This window comes from Lissotriton helveticus, chromosome 3_1, assembly GCF_964261635.1.
Source record: "Lissotriton helveticus chromosome 3_1, aLisHel1.1, whole genome shotgun sequence".
Lineage (NCBI taxonomy): Eukaryota > Metazoa > Chordata > Amphibia > Caudata > Salamandridae > Lissotriton > Lissotriton helveticus.
This window is the reverse complement of record NC_136061.1, coordinates 1,046,274,753-1,046,295,005: the sequence shown is the minus strand read 5'-3', so window position 1 is coordinate 1,046,295,005 and position 20,253 is coordinate 1,046,274,753. Positions and strand designations below refer to the sequence as shown.

Genomic DNA, 20,253 nt, shown 5'->3' with positions numbered 1-20,253 from the left:
CTTGTTCTAACGTTCCTGATGTGCGCTCCATTTGAGCCCTTACATAACTGTCCTTTCAGGCTCCTTACTTTCAAGACTGCCTTCCTGGTGGCAATAATATCTGTCCGGACAGTAAGTGAGCTTCAGGCCTTGTCATCCATGTCTCCTTATCTTAACATCTACTCAGACAAACTAGTGCTTCGTGTAAGAGCTTCCTTTCGTCCAAAAGTGGTCACTCCATTTCACATAGGCCAAAACCTTCACTCTGCCTACTTTTTACACTCCACAACATCCCTCCAAGGAAGAGTAGCATTTTCCCCGTCTGGTCCCAATGTCGTTCTACCTTGACCGCACATGAGAGTCCCAGGTGAATGATTAGTTCTTCTTGGGGTATGTCAGAGCGAAGAAAGTATGGGCTATACAGAAGAGGACCATCTCCTGATGGATCATTCTCTGTATCACAATTTGCTATGCATTGGCTAAGAAGCAACCCCCTGAGTGTTTGCATGCTCATTCCACCAACACTATAGCTGCCACAACTGCATTAGCACGTGGAGTCCAGTCCTGGACATCTGCCAGGCAGTGACGTGGGCTTCCCTGCACACTTTTACCCAACACCTGGGTCTGGACAGTCCAATCCGTAGGGATGGGCACTTTGCCTGCTCTGTCCTGCAAGGCTGACTTGTGTGAAACTGGTCCGCTGACCCACCTCCAGATAGGTATTGCTTGGGTATCTATTCTAAGGTAAGGAATCTGCAGCTAGAAGTCTCTTATCAGATGAACAAGTTACTTACCTTCGGTAACGCCTTATTTGGTAGAAAGTCTATTTAGATTCCTTACCGACCCGCCCATCCTTTCCGCTCTGTGAACGGATTTCTAGAGAGGGGGCTTTCCCCTTTCAGGGCCCTAGTTTTCCAAACCAGTGGTAAGTGTACTGTGTGGCTCTGTGCTTTTGACGTGGAAAGTTGCAAAATGTAACTGACCTCAGCGCAACTGGGTGGCACCTATAAAGGCACCGCAAACTTAATTTCCGGAATGGATGACGCCTGTCAGAGCTGAATGGCACCACCTACCAGCATGCAGAGTTACTACTCACTAAAAATTCTGGCTCCAGTCTAACGCCCAGGGATATTTCTAAGGTAAGGAATCTGCAGCTAGATAGTCTCTACCAGTTAAGGCGTTACTGAAGGTAAGTAACGTGTTTGTTAGGCTGAGTCCCAAGTGGGTTTGAAGGCTGGAGCAGGATTCCCATAGATAGAAGTTTTGGGAAATAATTAGCAAATTATACATTTTAGAGCATATTAGTCAGTAAAGATTCCTTAATACTTTCTAAAGTTTAGCGGCCGCTTTATAAGGGAATTTGGGGATACTTCCCATTACAACAGTTTGGAAAGGTAGTGGCAAAAAGTGTATACTTGTGCTTATTAAACCAGTAACGTTGGTCAACACTTTGCGTGACTGAAACACCACTATACAAAAGGGTTGGCTCCCTCCAAATTACTTCCCAATTGAAAAAAGGTATGTTAATATTGTAGCACTCTCTAAGTTATTGGGAGGTGCCATAATGAATAGTAAGGTATTTTTGTAAGTTTTCCAATGGCAAAACAAATTAACAGTCTTCTCAGAAATTAATCACTATCCAGTATTCCATGGGCCTCAGCATTGACACAGGAAGCCCATTTTCCAGGTAATGGTCCATTATACATGTAACAGCTATCCTATGCTACATAAATTGTATGTTGGCACTTTCCATAACTACTTTCTCTAGTTAGCACAGTTTCCCACTTCCTTATTGATAACCCAAAGTATTCATACTTTTAAGGAATTTACTTTGATTACACATGTAACTTTTATTTCCTTGCGTCAGTTAGCTCAAAGGTTCCTAAAATGCCATGCCAGTTTCCTTAGTTCAGTGTAGCCTTCACTATTTGTAAAAATCCACGTGGTCTGTGCCTAGTCTAAAGAATGTTTGGCTGTGCGATCTGTGCACTGTAGCCCTAGGCATAGTTGTCCCCTTTCTCGGTATCGCATGTGGCTGCCCTGTTACTGAGATCAGATATGCTTGCTAACTGGTTCTTTTTCGTTTACAGAGACCAGTCCAGTCTTGTTCCTCTAGTCTATCAGGAGGACTAGTCAAGTCCAGGTCTGCCACTGCTTACCTTTGTCTAGTCCCTGAAGCTGCATGACTCATGTTATGGTTTTACAGAGGCACAGCCTTACTACAGTGCAAGAGAGTCTAGTAGTTTATGCCCCAAAAAAGGACCCATCTGCCTCGGGCATTGACAGTGGGCGTGAAACCCAAAGAGTATGAAACGTTTTGTTGAGAGAAATGGTAGTGCGGCAGACGTGTCTATTTGGAACCCATTTCCACCAATACCATTGCCCTACATGCCTCTTGCATGCATCAGAAAAGACATTCTTTCCAAAGCAAAGAAAGGGAATGTGTAGCAAGAACTGGGAAATAACATTTTTGTGTGCATCTAGCAAACGTTTGCGAGTTGTGTTGAGGATTGCTGTGGTAATTAGACAAAAGTAATTCTGCTTCGTTTGGGAGATTAACAACTGAAGGTGAAGATGAATTTTGAGGCATGTGGGACACCAAAGCTAAATCCCTTTGCTAAGGCACAGAATATTAAATGACTCATCTTCACCCGTAGGCACCGACAACAAGGAACTCAGGGAGTGGATTAAGGGGAGGAAACATTTTGAGTTCCCTGTAAAGAGATATTTAAATAAGCGTCATGCATTTCCCGGAATCCTATTGATTATTATGAACGTTTACTGGCAAGACGAGAGAATGATGCTCTGATCCTGATAACTCTAGCTTTGGGCTGTCAGGTCTGCTACAAAGTATTTGACAATTCTGAACTTACATAAACACAGTGTGCATTCAGTCACAGAAACAAGCCAGATTCTTCTCCACACTCTGCGCGACTCATATTGTGACTCTTGAATTTCCAAACTTCAATAGCTTGACATTTTAGGCAACTGTAGGTCCATTCTGTGGTCTGCTAGAGCATTGTTGACCATACCTACATATTCCATAACCACTGGTGGTGGAACAATTTGTAAAGTGTGGGCTTCGGCCATTAACTTCACCTCACGGAAAGCATTGGGGGTATTTGGAAGTCTATGGTGTAGAACACAAAAAATGCTGTCAGAAGAAGAAGAACACCATCTCCCACCGCACATTAGTCGCAAGACTACACAACGCCGGCATACAAGGAACATCCCTGGACTGGATCCGATCATTCCTCACCGGAAGAAGCCAAAGGATCAGACTGCCAACTTTCCTCTCCGATCCCACGAAAATCACCTGCGGAGTACCACAGGGCTCATCTCTGAGCCAGACCCTCTTCAACATCTACATGGCCCCGCTCGCGGCCATCGTCGGACAACACAGCCTCAACATGTATCCTACGCAGACGACACCCAACTCATCCTCTCCCTCACCAAAAACCCCGGCAAAGCCAAACTCAACTTCCAAAGAGGAATGCAAGACGTCACAGTCTGGATGACCAACAGCTGCCTGAAACTCAACGCCAAGAAAACAGAAGGCCTCGTTCTGGGAACCACCCTCTCGGCATGGGACAACACCTGGTGGCCAACCGCCCTTGAAAGCCCACCTACCCCCACAGTGCACGCCAAAAACCTCAGCATCATACTAGACGCCTCACTCACCAAGAACCGACAGGTCAACGCCATCACCTCCAGCTGCTTCAACACACTTCCCATCCTTCCCAAGACCTTCAAATGGATCCCCCTAGAGTCAAGAAAGATGGACACCCATGCACTCATCACCAGCAGACTGGACTACAGCAACGCCCTCTACGCCGGCATCAACAAATCCCTACTCTACAGACTACATACAATACAGAACGCCACCGCCAGACTTGTCCTAGGCATCCCCCGGTACGAACACACCAGCCAACACCTTCGTAGACTCCACTGGCACTCGGTGGAGAAAAGAGTCACCTTCAAGATCCTCACCCACGCCTACAAATGCCTACACAACAACGGCCCAAAATACCTTAACGACAGAATCAACTTCCACGTACCCAAAATAAACCTCCGTTCCACCAACCTCGCACTGGCCGAAACCCCGCGCATCCACAGAGCCGGAGCAGACGGAAGATCCTTCTCGCACATTGCAGCCAAGACGTGGAACGAGCTACCAGCAGACATCAGGTGCGCTCCCTCCCTGAACACCTTCAGAACAAGCATTGGCATAGCCAATAGGTCTCGCCTTTAGGACATTATAAGTATTTAGGTTTGCAGCACAATATCCTTAGTGCAACAACACCAACTGTTGCATGGCGAAACACTTATAAGGTCCCAAAGGTGACACCTATTGGCTATGCCAATGCTTGTTTAGCTATGTGATTCGCAAATGAGGGAAACGTTTATTTTGGTTCCAGCTCCTATTTTCTGACCTAGTCAGTCCGAAGTGCGATTTGGAATTTTGTGTACACAAATCCAGCCATTTTGTCCAGAGAAGGCTTTCTGAATGCAGAATCCCCCTGAAGCATGTGCATCATTGTACCTGGACATTGTGTGTGGCAGTGTCAGCATCAAAAGCTCTAATGAAAAATTGGACTCGTGCTTACCTTGTTACAACCCCAAACGTGTACACTGCACCAGGTGTTCAACACTCTAGAAATCCCATTGCCATTTCTCTTTATGATTTGCCTTTGTGTTTATGCATGTCAATTAAAAACCTGAATCAAAGTAAGACTTCTTGCCAAGTATTTCTACAGATAACAAAACAAGGAAAAATAGACAAAGAAGCAGCATGTTGATTCCCTATGGATTAGAAAGACTGAGGCCATAAGCATTGCTTTTGGTGTGTGAGTTATGGTTTGCATTGCTGTTGAGCGAGTTGCATTATAATCCCGAATATATGAGAGGAACAGTTCTGTTACTAAAATCATGCCCATTGGTTATGTTGCGCTTACTCATACCGAACTAAGTGAGATAGTAGGACTCCTGTGAAATAAAGGGAATGGGAAGTCAAACACAATATTCATAGAGGGTTCCTGCATGGACAGGTTTATCTGTTTAGACATTTAGCTACAGTTGCATTGCAGTCATTGCCACACTGTTTTTTATTTAAAAAAACAAAAATGTTGAGCATAGAAATTACTCTTCTCTTTTTTTTTTTTATTAAAGGTATGAATTTGAATAAGCGAGAACTCAATGAGCATGTGGAATTTGAGTCTCAGACCTATTACGCAGCATTTGCTGCAGAACTTGAAGCTTGTGCCCAGCCAATGTGGGGATTATTAGCACACTGCAAAGTTCGGGTAAGTCATAGGTTTTAACGTTATACTTTTCTCCATTCAAATTATAGAAACTGCTGTATGAATATTTGCCATTCAAATCTATTCTGTTCTTCTTTTCAAAATGTGTAAGGCCTCCTATTGGGCAGAAACCCTCTAACGTGACTTGTTAAATATATATTGTGGTCTTAACAGCATGGTTGATATCATGCCCCCCTACCCAGTGCTTAATTTTAGCCAGTACTTGCCGGTGTTCAGCACCATCACTTAACATTAATTTACAGGGAGATTAAGTGATTTGCCTGGAATCATAGCATGTTGAGCCGACACTGAGACTCAAGCCTGGTTCCCCAGCTCCAAATTCGTAGCTCTGGCCTTTACCGCACATCCTTTCCCCACTTTCATGGTCCGTAGTTGTTTCTGTTTTAGGCGGTGCAAACAGGAGAAATGGGCTGGTGCACACTGCCTCCTGACGAGAGCCCCTGCACTTTTTTTTTTTTTTTGCAAATGACCACTGCCACAATCTCATTCCTATGTATCACAAACATTTATTTCTATTTTATCTACTTCTGGAGTTGGAACAAAACTGTTGCTTTTTGTTTTTCAAAAAACTGTATAGTGAGTGTAATGTTTTCAGGTGGTTTACATGATTGGTGGTCTCGTCATTTTCCTTGCAGTCTTTGGAATCCAAATTGCCTTAAATTTGCATTTCATGCCCCAGAGGCTAGTATTAAAGGAGTGAATTTAATGTAGATTCATTCTCTTTCTCTTCAAAGACTGGATTCTTTGTTTTGGACACCTTTTTCCATATATTGGTGGCCTATCACTTCAGAATCAGCACAGATGGGAGGCTCTCCAGAAACTCTTTCATCCACAAGTCTTCAACATTCATCTTCTCCAATAGGAGTTACAGCAGGCATCATATAAGCTATCCAAATTACCAACTGTTTCCAACAACGAACAGCGTGGTAACTGCCTCATGCCTTGCACTGAATGGTGATCATCTTTTTTAGTCCTGTAAGTTTTGTTTGTTCTAGATGTAGTTGGCAGTTGACTGGTAGGGAGATGGATTGTGACACTGCTTATTTGCAAGTATTTCCTGAAAGCCATCCTATGGCCTTGTCTTCTTTCAAAACTGAGGGACCTCTTATTAATGATCCTTTACTCTTGATCTTTCTGGTGATCAGCGTGTGATGTACAAAATGTGAAAAATCAGTATTAGTGTTCACCTACAGTTGCAACTCCTTGTTTTGGGACTGTCTTTATGCTGCCTTCTCATATTGGAAAAAGTGAGAATGAAGAAGAAATCACAAATGCATAACAAAATAAAATAAAAAGACATGTCCGATCTTTCTATGGCTTCCTACTTGTTTTTATCATGTGTTTTTCCCACTAAAGAAGAGATGCCCAGACCTGACTGATTGGAAATGCTGCTCCTAATGAATAAAAAAATATCTTATAGACACTTCTAGCCACAAATTCCTTAACTTAGAATATTCCCCAGGCCTCAGACTGGATCTGGACAATCTTGAGTAGTACCTCTGCATACTGTTATGTGGCTTTGATGAGCTGATAATCGACTTTGTCCATGCTGCAATTGACATGCGCGGTGCCTATATAGGAACCATCCCAGAGTGCTGACATCAGTACTTTTCTTTCCTCGCGATCAGCCCAGATTCAGAGAGAGCTACCTTGGTCCACTTTTTGGATTCTTTTTTCGACATTTAGTCGACCTTTATTATGACTGTCGCCCATTGTGCTAGGGATGCCTCATAAAAAAACCTGTGGGGCTCAAGCCCTGTGGTTGTCTGTGACAGGCCCCCACCTGGTTTGCCTCTGGTGCCTGGAGCTGGGCCATGATTCCAAGGCCTGTGATGACTGTCGCTGCATGAACGCCAAGATGTTTGGAGATTGGTCCTTGAAGCTCTTGAGCACCTGATGCCAGCCAACTCTGTGACACATCAGGTTCTGGTTGCGTGAAAGGTCCCTAGGGCACTTGCGGAATTGTTCCCAGTGCTAGTCATTGCGTTCAAAGTTATTGTTGGGTAAGTCCCAGATAAGAAGTCGAAGCGCTCTTTGACTTTCCAGTGTTGGTCCAAGTCTTCGTATGGGCATGGGATCAACATCACAAATCTAGGCCTTAGTCCCACGCGTCTCAGCTGAGCCTGAGCCTGAGTCTACTCCTCACCGCCCAAAGTTTCTCAGAGTCGGAGCAACCGCTGCCCAGCTAAAGGACATGCATTTCAGATTTGGAGGGCCCGACCCCTCTGGAGCGCCTTCAGGCCCATGGGTCCGGGGGTGCCCCCAATGGATTTCCCCCAGCGGATTTGCCCTCAACGGCAGTCTGGCTTGCTGGATCCAGTTCTGGATCTGGATTGGCTCTGGTCGTGAGACTGCAATCTGCCCAGAACGTGTTCCAGTGATGTTGTTCCCAGCACTGCCAATGGCCCCATGACAGTGCCAACCCCATTGTAATACCTGACTCCGATACAGAACCTGATCAGTCCTGCTGAAATTGACTAATCAGTCCTGCCTGAAGTTGACTTGGGCGGTGACTGGAACTTAACCTTCCATGACAGAGCCAGGGCCCTCATTTTTATATGGGCACTGTGAGGAGTACGATTAGGAAGGATGTGAGGATCGTTATGGCTACTCTAACCTCTTAGAAAAGCCCAAAGACAACTGGAATGAGGAACTGGCAGATGCCAGCGGTTTAGATAACTCTGCAGACACTGGCTGAGTCTGTCATTGTAGTGTGGTTACAGAGGAAGGGGCTTCCTTTGCTATGGTGGTGAGGAGGGCGTCGTGGTTCCTCAGTGGCTGTTAAGGCAAACGTCTTTACAGAGGTGCTTTAGCTGGGAGTCACCCCCATAGAACCTCTCAACCTATTTAATGAAGCCCTCACAGATGTTTCGCTTGGGGCATGGGCCAAACCCTGCACAGGGGCTCTGTGCACTGGACAATTGCCCGCTGTCACCGACCTGCTTCTGGGAACTCTGTTTTTCTCACCCAGCACCCTACCCGAAAAAGTCTGGTCGTCCAGGTCTCTACCTCTGAAGTCAACCATTGCGTATTCCCTACCACACAATGGGGAAACATAGATGCAGGATACCTTTGGCAGGAGGATTTTTTCTTCTGCCAGCCTTGCACTGCGATCGGTGAGCACTGCATACCTCTTGGACTGATATACCCACAGTGTGAAATTCAGTCGCGCAAGTGCCGCCGATAGTCTTGGAGGAGGACTGAGCCATTCTGACCCAGATTATTGCTGATGGCAGGGACACAGCATAGTTCATCATTCGCTGCAAACTGGATATGACCGACTTGCTAGGCAGAGTGATTGCTTAATCAGTGGCACTCAGACGCCACGCCTCGCTGAATCTACTAACTTTTCGGTGGATCTCCAGGCATCTCTTATGGACATTGCCTTCTATGGCACCCTCCTCTTCGGCGATCAGGGTGATTTGGCGCTCAAGCACTTTGAGAGCTGTATGGCCACTGCCTGATTGTTGGGCATCTCCATGGCCCCATGCCATCCCTCTTCTGTCTTTCTCCCCTTCCGTGGCTACAGTAGGAGCTATCAGCCATGTTAATTCCTGCTCTGCCAACAGGCTCCCCAGTCCTTTCTTTTCTGCCGACATGGATCACACTAGGCATGTGGGACTCATTGCCAGAGGTTTGCCCAGTCTGCCACTCCCCCCACTCCCACCCCCACCTTCCCTCCCACCACCACCAGGAGCCACTGCCTCCAAACCCCTTTAGTTTGCCCTTGTAGCGTCATGGGCAACCAGTCAGTGGCAGGTTCCAGTGCCACCTACCCTATTGGTATTTTTATTTTATAAATGTATTTATTGGTTTTACCAAAGCGATAACAAAAGGAAATATATGACATTGCAGGAATAAAGACATCAGCAATGCGTATTATAGTTCTAGCATATCCTTATCATGTCTTTCCATTGTTAATATTAACATCAACATCAATCAAACATAAAAAACAAAACTACTTAATAGAACAATAACGGAGCATGTGTAATCAAAAAATATGATCGCGTACAGTTTCCCACATATGTGGTCAGTTTCCAATTTACAACTTCTAGTCAATATGCTCTGAAAAGAAATCGGTTTGTGCCTTTATACCAGGTATGGACGCCTAGCAGAGCGGGGATATTGCGTATTCATGTTTCATCTCACATCTCGTCTGAACCATCTAAGGGGTATATCTGTAGGTAATCTTTAAGTGGTTGACAAATATCCAGAGGACGGGAAGTAAGAGGTAGGAATGTAGCATAGATATCACTTGTATTACAATAAATGAGGTCCCGGACCCAGTCTTTGATAGTTGGCGTTCGAGCTCTACCCCACTGTAAGGATACTTGGCGTTTGGCTAATAGGAGTGCAAACGCAGCGAAACTTCGCACAATTCTTTTAAGGGGTGTAACATATCCTAACAATGCCATCAATGGGATAGTGTGATAGTGTAACTTCCATCATGAGTGATAAGTTACGAAAAATAGATTCCCAGTAATCTCGGATAGGTGTGCAGTTCCAGGCAAGGTGCTCAAAATCAGCGTCTGGCATATCACATCTGGCACATGTATTAGAAACGGTGGGATTGATCCTGACCAGCAATTTTGTAGTGATATATGCTCTATGAAGGTATTTAAAATGTATCAGTTTATGTCTATAGTTATTTGATACGTATCAGGTTTGGGCGCAGCAACAGGACTATGTTTTGTCAGGTAGTGGCTCACCCAGGTCGAATTCCCAGGCCGTCCTATTCTTGAGGCCCACTATTGGCTGCATAGATTGCGATAAGTGATAGAGGTGGGAGATAAGGTGTGAACTATTGGTAGATTAAATTACCAGGGTGAGAGGGGGAAAGTCCATTGGTTCCGTAGCAGCATCCGACAGGACACTCCTCAGGGCTCCCTGCACTCTGTGTATCAAGAATCGGTCCATGTAGGACGCGGCACCTGTCGCTGTCAACTCCAACACTGAGCACAGCCGGGAGTTCATAAACAGAGCACTTACTGTATGCAGTCTTAGCTGCTGCAGCGTACGTTTCGTAAGCTTTTCGGTGGTGGGGGGTAGCCATAGATTATTGGGCAGCGGTATGTGGGGGCAATATAAGATGTCGTGTTGCAAATATCGATGCAGTTTGGTCCAGGCCCAACATGTTGTGGATACTGTCTGTATTTCCGTCGGACAGCGCGGGAGTCCTTGAGGGAGCAGTGACGAGAGTGTATTCGGGTGTATTTGTGATCGCTCAGGTCTCAGATACTGAATACGAGCATTGGGGTGGTACCAACAGTACGTGAAGTGGATCTGAGCTACCAAATAATAAAGATAGAGATTGGGAACCCCGAAGCCTCCCCTTTCATATGGCATTGTAAGTGTCTCCCAGCCTATTCTGGTTGCTTACCCACCCATATCAGTCGGATTACCACAGAGCGTAGAGTTGCAAAGAAAGCAGTTGTCAATGCAATTGGGATATTTGTGAAGAGGTATAATAAGCGCAGGAGTACAATCATTTTAATAATAGCTATCCGGCTGGCTATGGAAAGGGATAGTTTAATCCAGTCCTCGACGTGAGATGGTCAATGGCCGGTCCTTAGTTGATTTGGATTACTTCGTCCGCTTGCAATGTAAATAAATTCCAAGGTACTTAGGAGGTGTATCACACCAGTGCAAGGGGAATTCCATGTCCACCTGGGTGGCTGCCGTGTCAGAGGGAATATTTCCGACTTTGACCAATTTATGACCAGCCCTGAATGAACGCCAAATCTGACTATCTCTCTTAATAATGGAGGGAGGTTCTCTGCAGGGTGGGGGACAACTAGTAATACATCATCCGCGTAGAAGGAGGCTATAAGCGGGCCAGTATGGAGTTATAAGCCCCTGTGAAGGTGGCGCTCCTGCATGTGATGAGCTAAGGGATCCATTGCTATAATAAATAATAATGGTGATAATGGACACCCGTGGCGGGTGCCTCGAGACAAGGAAAAAGGAGCTGTGAGAATTCCATTCACTTACAGTCGAGCGACCGGATTGGAGTATAGAAGCTGAACCAGGCCCATGAAACCTATGGGGATACCTAATTTCTGCATTCCTGCATATAGAAAAGACCATTCCAGGGAGTCTAAGGCCTTTTTGGCATCCAGCATCACGACCGCCGCTGGGAGCGTGGGTTCCGTCGGATTTATTACTGAGAAGACAGTGCGTAGATTAATGGTTGTGGAGCGCCTGGGAATAAACCCCGCCTAAAAAGGACATAAAATGGTATCTACAAGTAGGTGGAGACGCGTTGCCCGAATTTTAGCGAGGATTTTATAGTCATGATTCAACAATACGAGGGAAGTATGTGCACCTTCATATCTGGCCTACTGTCCGCCCTGGTTGGGTGAGGGAGATTTATCACTCTCAAACAGATTTTTACCCCTAGCACAACTGGATGAAAATTGACTGGTTGACAAGGAGGGTGATGGTTTTGCCTCTTCTCCGAAGGGTCCTGTTATTATTAATGCTCGAGACAAAACTTTACAAAACTGTAATATCCTTAGTTGGAATATTGCGGGATTAAGGTAAAAAGAACTGACCCTTTATGGCAGGATTTGATTAAATCCCACGACATAATAGCACTACGAGAAACATGGGATACAGAGGCAAACTTTTGGGTGGATGGGTATGGGTCTTTTTTCCAACCTGCTCGCCCTCCTGTAGCAGGAAGAGCAATAGGAGGGCTAATGTTCCTGCTTTCTCTCAGAATAGAGGGTACCCTTAAAATGGTAGAGGCTGATTCCCTAAACTGTTTAGCGGTAGCGGTAACCCTACCTTCCTGTTAAAAATTACTATTGGTAAATTTTTATAATTCTGGAGAATCGGACTTCAGGAATCAACCCTTGTGTTTTCTTAAATCCTTTTTAGAAGATTACAGGTTAAAACAATCCACGTCTTATTGTATCTTATTAATGGGCGATTTTAATATACACCCCTGTGACTTAAACTGTCCTATAAATTATCCTCTTGGACACAGTAACTCGGAAATACCGCATTTTGAACATTCACCCCATGGGGAGGCCTTGGAGGATCTTCTGGCCGATTCAGACCTCTTTGAACCTGGCTTTTTTAGCCAGTCTGAGCGGTGTCCCACTTTTAAACACAGAAATAAAGACACTATTATTGACTACATATTTCTGTCCTCCAGGTGGCTACATAAAGTAGTTTCTTACGATGCCGGGTTGTCACCATATAGTGATCATAATCTGGTTATTTCAGTATTGGATGGTGGGTCTGGTATTCTGCGCCTGGGCGGTGGTAAATGGGAAGCAAAATGTTTGGTAACATGTGACCAGGGGAGGAGGTTTAAATGGTCTAAAGTAACCCCCGATACGTTCTTTGCAGATTTGGCTGGAGTAAATCTTGCTTTGTGTATTGATGCCTCTAACCCAAAGGTCCTGATCAGCAAAGCTTTTGAGGGTATTTGTAGCCAGATTGCTGCAGATTTTAGGATTAGCACAAAGCCGAAAGATCCTCGGGGTACTAGATGGTGTGACAATACTTGCTCGAGAGCCCATTGACTACTAATCTTAGCATTGAAAAGTGTCCCACGAGATAGGGTCTTGGTGGGGAGCTTACGTAAATCCGAGGCCTGGAATGCTCTTTTGTCAGTAGATATCTTAAAAGACAGTGCAAAATTTTTGTCCATTATTAATGCCCCATTTATTTCTTCCACTGAGAATGACGTGCAAGAATGCAACATAACAGAGGCTCAGTGGCTAGCTCATTTTGGGGGCAGTTTATAAGTCCACTAGCTCACTGACCCCCACTGCCAGCCTTTCTTCCCGATTGGGAATAGACCCTTTTGTGTTCACATAGACTGATACTGAGAAAGCTATAAAGGAGACCGCGGGGAATAAAGCCCCGGGTCCTGACGGGGTTCCAGCGGAACTTTATAAATGCGACCCTAAATTTTGGTCCAAAATAATGACTAATGTTTTCAATGCCTCTGGTTCCCAGGGGTTTCTGGCTTCCTGGAGTCAATCCATCATTATTCCCGTTTTTAAGAAAGGTCAGAGAGGGGACCCTCGATGTTAAAGACCCATATCGCTGATTGATTCAGCGGTTAAGATTCTTGGAAAAGTGGTCTCAGCTAAGATTTCTGACTGGATAAATGATAACAAGATTTCATCAAGCTTGCAGTATGGCTTCAGGCATGGAAGAAGTACTGTGGACCAGTGCCTCAACTTACATTTATTAATTGGCAAGTATACTGTGGCCAAAGAGGGCACATTGCACATGGCTTTCATGGACTTATCCTCAGCCTTTGACCTGGTTAACAGGTCTAGGCTGCGGAGTATACTGCTAGAAATTGGCCTGGAGCCATGTCTAGTTCACTTCCTAGCCAATCTTCACCAGGACCTGTAGGCGGCAGTTAGGACTTCTCAGGACGGCAGATGTACCAGATCCTTTCAATCGGATCGGGGCGTTCGCCAAGGGTGTATATTGGCACCTTCATTGTTCACTCTTTATATTAACGTTCTTGACAAACCCTTGAGGGATGCCAGTCTAGACATCCCGCGTGTAGGAGAATATTTAATACCCGTTCTCTTATACGCGGATGAAGCCGTCCTTATAGCGCGTACTGCGTTAGGTCTCCAGAAACTTCTGGATGCTTTTGGGTCCTATATGCAGTCCATAGATCTGGTCGTGAACAACGGGAAGTCGCACACAATGTCTTTTGGTAAAAATACCAGGAAAGTGAAGTCATTCTTTTGTAATGGTGACGAAGTGTCCAGGGTTACTTCTTTTACTTATCTTGGAGTACTATTCGATGATAAAAGCTCATGGGTCCCCCAAGATAAAGTAAAGGTACTGGCTGTTAGCAGGTCAACAACAGCCTTATCAGGGTTTGTTCAACGCTTGGGGGCCAAGCCATTTGCGGCAATTTTGAAAATATATAGTTCAAAGTGCCTGGCTATTGCTGCATACGGTTCCTCCATTTGGGGTTTTAAACAACAGATAGGGATCCAGACAGTCGAAAATAGATTCCTTCAAAGCCTTTTGTCTGTCCCTCAATGAACACCTACTTACGCAATTTATCAGGAATTGGGGCATGGCTATGTTTCGGATATTTTTAGCTTAGCTCCACTTCTGTGCTGGGTCAAAACATGGCTTAACCCAGAATTAATATTAAATCAGTTGATTCTCCGAGATATTATCAATCTGGATAAAGGCAATAAAATTAAGTGGCTGACATATGTTAAAAATGTGTTTCTTAAATTATGCCGGCCAGAATTATTTGAATTTCCTGATAGGATCTGTAAGGAGGATTTGAAGTGGGTCAAAATAAATTTTTTGAACATGGTAATGATGTGAAGAGAAGAGCGGGAGTTACAGAAACCTTTAGCAAGGGCGCATTGTTTGACTAAAACTACCATGTTAATTGAACCTTACCTGATAACTGTATCTAAACCTCTTTACCGTTGGCGGCTGACAAGATTCCGTTTCAATCTGATCCACTTGGTTTTGGGTGATTTCCAGGGGTGGTGTAAGCCAGAGGAGGCTGAACCCTGTCATTGTGATAATTTTTCTACTCAGAATACTTTACATTTTATGATGTTCTGTTATGTTATGCGCTATACAAGAGGTCACCAAAATAACATGACTCACCCAGGGGCATCTCAGCGCTTACTTAGAGAATAACCAGAGAGAAGGTCAGATAACCAGTAACAGGAACAGAAACACAGCATTAAAACAAGAAAGCTTTCAGTTGTTTTCTAAACACCAAATAAGAAGTAGATTTACGCAAAGCCTCTGGTAATGAGTTCCAATACTTGGGAGCAATATACGAGAAAGCTTTGCCGAATGCGGGGGATCTTCAAAAGTGCCAATGAGTTTGATCTAAGATTACAACTAGATATCTGCTTACAGAGCTTAGTTTGCAAATAGCCAGGACCCGTTCCTTTGATAGCTTTAAAGGCAAGGCAACAGATCTTAGAAAATGATCTCTTTTTCAAAGGGAGTGATGGAGATCCTGGGGGACAATTAAGGAACATCCTCGCTGCAATATTTTGGATGACTTGAAGCTTGGCTATCATAGTTTCACCCACTTCTGCCAGTAGTGCATTCCCGTACTCCAGGGGGCTCACAACCATCGCCTGGACCACCGTACTGCGATGTTCCACTGGCAGGTAGGGAAATATCCTACGTAATAGGCGAAGGCTATAATAGCAGGAACCGGCAATGTTTTTGACATTGTCCTTCATGGTCAACTTATCATCCAAATGTATTCCCAAGCTTTTCACTGAGAAGGAGGGACTGGGGGCCACTGCCAACTGGGAAGGCCACCAGTCGGCCATACAGATATTAGTGGCTCTTCCAAGGAGCATAAGCTCTGTTTTTTCTGGGTTGAGTTGAAGGCAACATTCGGTCATCCATTTTAAAATGGCAAGCATTCCCGCCGAAAAACGCAGTCTCTCACCTATTGGGTTAGACCCTATTGGAAATATCAGCTGGGTATCTTCTGCATATGATTCTATCTCAAACTCAAAAGGTTGAACAGTCTTGGCCAAGGGAGCCATGTACACATGAAAAAGGGTAGGGCTCAAACATGAGCCCTGCGGTACTCCCTTATCTAACAAAAATATTTGAGACCTGAAAGGACCCAGGGTAATCGTTTGCCCTCTATCTGGTAGGAAGTTTTTTAACCATTCCAGAGCAAGATCCTCTACACCACACTCCTGTAACCTCTCCACAAGCAGTCGATGAGAAATGGTATTGAATGCTGCGGAGAGGTCCAGGAGGATAAGTATTGCGGACCTGCCATCATCAAGAGTTTGTCGTATCGAATCCGTGACCGCCAATATGGCCTTCTCGGTACTAAAACCCGGACGGAAACCTTACTGCAAGGGGTCAAGAATACCATTAGATTCTGGATAATGACTAAGTTGTTTATTTATAAGGGTTTCCAGTATTTTACCCAGCAGGGCAGCAGAGATATCAGTCTATAATTCCTTTAAATCTCAGGATCTGCTGCAGGTTTTTTGAGAAATGGCCGGACATATGCTTCTTTCCATGCTACCGGAATGGAACCTGTTAAAATTGAGGAATTGAAAATTTTCTGAATTTTCGGATAATAGTAGGGGAAAGGAGTGCCATAATTTTAGGAGAACATATGTCACCGGGCGATCCAGATTTCTCTGCCAATAATTGATTATTTATATCCTCCAGCGAAATAGGTTCAAAGTGCTTAAGATGACAGAGAGGCACTATCATAGAAACATCCTGATCCTTGATAGATCTATTGTGATTTATACTCATGATAGGAAAATTGGCATAGATCAGAGAAATTTTATTTTGAAAGAAATTCGCTAATGAATCACAGAGCTCCTGTGTTTCAAATGACGACAGTTTACATGCTTGAGGAGATACACAATCCTTGACAATACTAAACAATGCTTTAGAGGAATTGCTGGCTTGTTCTATTTGAGTATGAATACACGAACATCTAGAAGTTTTTTAATTATTTGATGGTAATGAGATAAGGCTAATTCATAGCTTTGTTTATCAGCATCTTTTTTAGATCTTCTCCATCGTCTTTCTAAAGCCTTACACAATGACTTATTTATTTTCAAGTCACCTGAGTACCATGGGGCTGATTTCCGTCGAGTAGCAAGATTCTTCTCACACTACGGAATAACTGTATCTAAAGTCCACACCAGAGCTAGATTAAAGCTAGCCAGCATGTCAGATGTATCCTGGTGACTTTGCCCCACTTTCCTATTATAGAGAGGGAACGTCTCCTCAAAAGCGATCCGCATCACCGCACTGAAATGCATTGCCACGCATTTTGCCACCTGCCAGGGCGCCCACCAGCGGTGCCTGTGCCCGGGCTCTCTGCTGCTCGAGGGATGTGCTGCTTGCTGAGTCAGAGTACCTAAATGGTTAACCGATCTGCTCTCAGCTCTGTGGAGTGGCTGAGAGCGCTACAATGTATCTCTGTACTCTGTTTGCAAATGGTGCGGCGCCGGCGTGTCGCGCGGCTTACCCAGACTCATCACATACTGCAGGGGGGTGGGGAGGGGGCTGCCCTCTCAGCAGTCGGTACTACTGTCAATCACCGTGGCAGCAAGGGGGCCTGGATTAATAATCCGGACGTGCCGGCCGCGGCAGTAGAAAGTGCAGTCGTGTCCCGGAGGAAGTAGGCAGAAGTGGCGGGGGATCTGAATGCAGCAGCACGAGACACTCGAGTCAGGAAGGCGCAAAGTCAGTGAGGCGCGTGAAGAATGCGCGGCAACGGGACTCAGAGTAGCTGCGCAGATTCTCACACAATGTCCTGGCCAGGCAGCGCGGCATGCATGAGGCCTCACCTGTGGCTGCACTGCAGCATGATCAGGCCGGCGCGCTGCGTGTGCCGCGGGGAAACTTAACTGGCGCTGCAGACTTGCGCACACTGCTGCAGGGATGGCATGATTATGATGTGCGGCGCGCCGTCCGACGAGAGGCTGCAGGTGCAGCACAAACAGCACTCAGAGGTCTGGCCCCCGCCTACCGTGCGGCTCAGCGGCAAGCGCCTGGTGGCCGGGCTCAGCACCCACCGCCCGGCGTCACCCGTGGCTAGCAGAGCGTAGAGAAGTTGAAGAACTTCGAAGACAACACAGTAAGTACTAGTAGACCTTTACTAGTAACGCTCGTCTGACTGTCTGAGGTAGCCTGCAGTGCTCAGACAGTGCTCTCTGCCATTCTGAGACTCTGCGGCAACTAAATGGAAAGTAACCCTTCCGGAGTCACATTATACTAACCAGGCCGGGCCGCCAGTTTCTCGGCTTTTTCCTGTTCAGAATGTGAAGTGCGTGGTGCGGCTGAGTTCAAAGATCAAAATGCAGAGATTTCTAAACTGTTTCCACATCAAATGAAAATCACGGATCGTGCTTACTTACAAAGAGCGGGTCCTTCCTACTTGTCCGGCCATGTAGAATCAATGGACGAGGTGGTGAGTGCCCGGTGTGTACTTGGTAACTGCCGAGCTCCCGTGTCCATCAATGCACACTTGGACCGCTCCCTGCGGGCCACCGCAGTCACCTGTCATAACAGCAGTGCACCCCAGGCTCTCCTACGGCCTGGGGAGTACTGGAAGTAGGGTCTCATAGCACCAAGAAGCGGCGTGTGTTTCTGAACACAGCCCCCCTCCCTCTCTTCCACAGACAGCGGCCGGGCATGGAGGGCGCATCCAATCCTGTGCCAGCTGCTCGACCCTGCTGCTGAACCCTCGGCCGAGCTGGGGAAGATCGTTCCACAGAAGCTGGAGGGGGAAGCTCTTGGCAGACACGATCTGGAGGAGTGCACGGCTGGCTTCAGGCCAGCACATTCTACCGAGGCTGTCATCCTGGCAGTACTAGACGCCCTGAAAGGGAATGCAGACAAGGGGGCATCGCAGGCGCTAGTACTCCTTGATCTGTCGGCCGCCTTCGACACGGTGGACCATAACATTCTTCTTCACCGTGTCGGACAGGCCGGCATCCAGGGCCCTGCCTTCGAGTGGATCAAGTCCTTCCTCGCAGGCAGAGCGCAAACGGTCCGCCTGGGCCCTTTCATGGCAACTAAGGCATCTACAACTTGTGGAGTCCCTCAGGGATCCTCCCTCTCACCCCTCCTATTTAATCTGTATCTCCAGCCACTGATCCACTCGCTAAAAAGGTGGAATATCACTGTCTTCAACTACGCGGATGATCTGCAGATCATCTTCCCTCTCGATTCTCCGACGCGGCAACCAGCTTTCAAGCAGTGATGCTCCACATACAGCAGTGGATGAACCACAACCAATTAAAGCTGAACCCAGGGAAAACGGAGCTTATCTTGCCAGTTCACAGCGCTGCGCATTGGGGCCCTCAGTTCTGGCCATGCGAGATGGGCCTCTCCCCCGCACCTTGGAGCACGGTGAAGAGCCTCGGGGTGGTTATCGACTCTGATCTCTCCCTCAAAGCCCATCAATTACTGCAGTTCTAGCCTGTCAACAGTAAATTTCTAAGGCCGGGGACACCGGCTTAAATGTTGACCCCTTAAATACTTTACTAATACCCCCAACTAACTGTGATAGTTTTAATGCCGACTTGGCAATCTGTGTGTTCCACTCAAAGTTCTCTGTAAGGGTAACACCCAAGTAAACAAAGGTCTCAACCCTCTCAAGGGGAATACCATGTAGGACCGGATTTGGGCGTGTCCGCTTCGGGGGATTGAATATCATAAACTTTGTTTTTTTCATATTGATTTCCAATCCCCGGAGCGCGCAGAACTCTACAAAGCCATCAAGTGTTTTTTGGATGCCCGACGATGTTTTAGACAACAACAAAGTGTCGTCTGCAAACATCAGAGCGGACACCTTCCCAGTGGCCAATTTGGGGGCATCATTGTCTACCACACCGTTCAGATGGTCCACAATTCCATTAATATAAAGGCTGAATAACGTGGGAGCCAATACGCACCCTTGGCATACCCCTTTTTGGACAGGAAATTGGTCCGTTAGATCACCATGCCTACCACACCTAACCTGGGCATAGTTATTTGTATGGAGCCTAGACAGAATAGACAGCAGATAAGACGGAAGTCCTAGATCTGCCAGTACCTTCCACAATTTCGCTCGCAGTCTCTTCATCCCAGGGGCTTTCAGGCTTGTGTTCGAGTGGTTTTATTCCCTTTTCCTGTTTTTTGGTAAATATTCCCGCTAGGGTTTTCCCAGACCCCTTAGGGAGGGCGAGGATCAGTTGAGGGTATAAGCGGAGATTTCGATTTCAACATCGTTCCCACCTCCTCTATCAGACTATCCATCTCAGCTAAGGTGTTTCTACTGGCTGTCACGCCGTTCCTTTTCTTGGAGTCGGATGCATTCATAGTTGTTTCCAGCAACTTTCTTTTCCCTATGCCGCTGCGCAACAGCCAAGACCAGGTTCTGTAATAGCTTTATCAACCCAAATGATAGAGTAATGGTAGTGTTAGTGAT

General features: G+C 46.0%; 1 protein-coding gene across 5 annotated transcripts in view; it reads left to right on the top strand.

Moving 5' to 3' along the window:
- The window catches only part of UBR3 (ubiquitin protein ligase E3 component n-recognin 3), a 1,992,321-nt gene that overhangs the window by 654,907 nt on the left and 1,317,161 nt on the right, over positions 1-20,253 (top strand). For all 5 annotated transcript variants that reach the window (XM_078681592.1, XM_078681591.1, XM_078681590.1 and 2 more), the window contains one exon: positions 5,149-5,282. In XM_078681592.1, the coding sequence (XP_078537718.1) occupies positions 5,149-5,282 (134 nt within the window). The remainder of the gene's footprint in view (positions 1-5,148; positions 5,283-20,253) is intronic.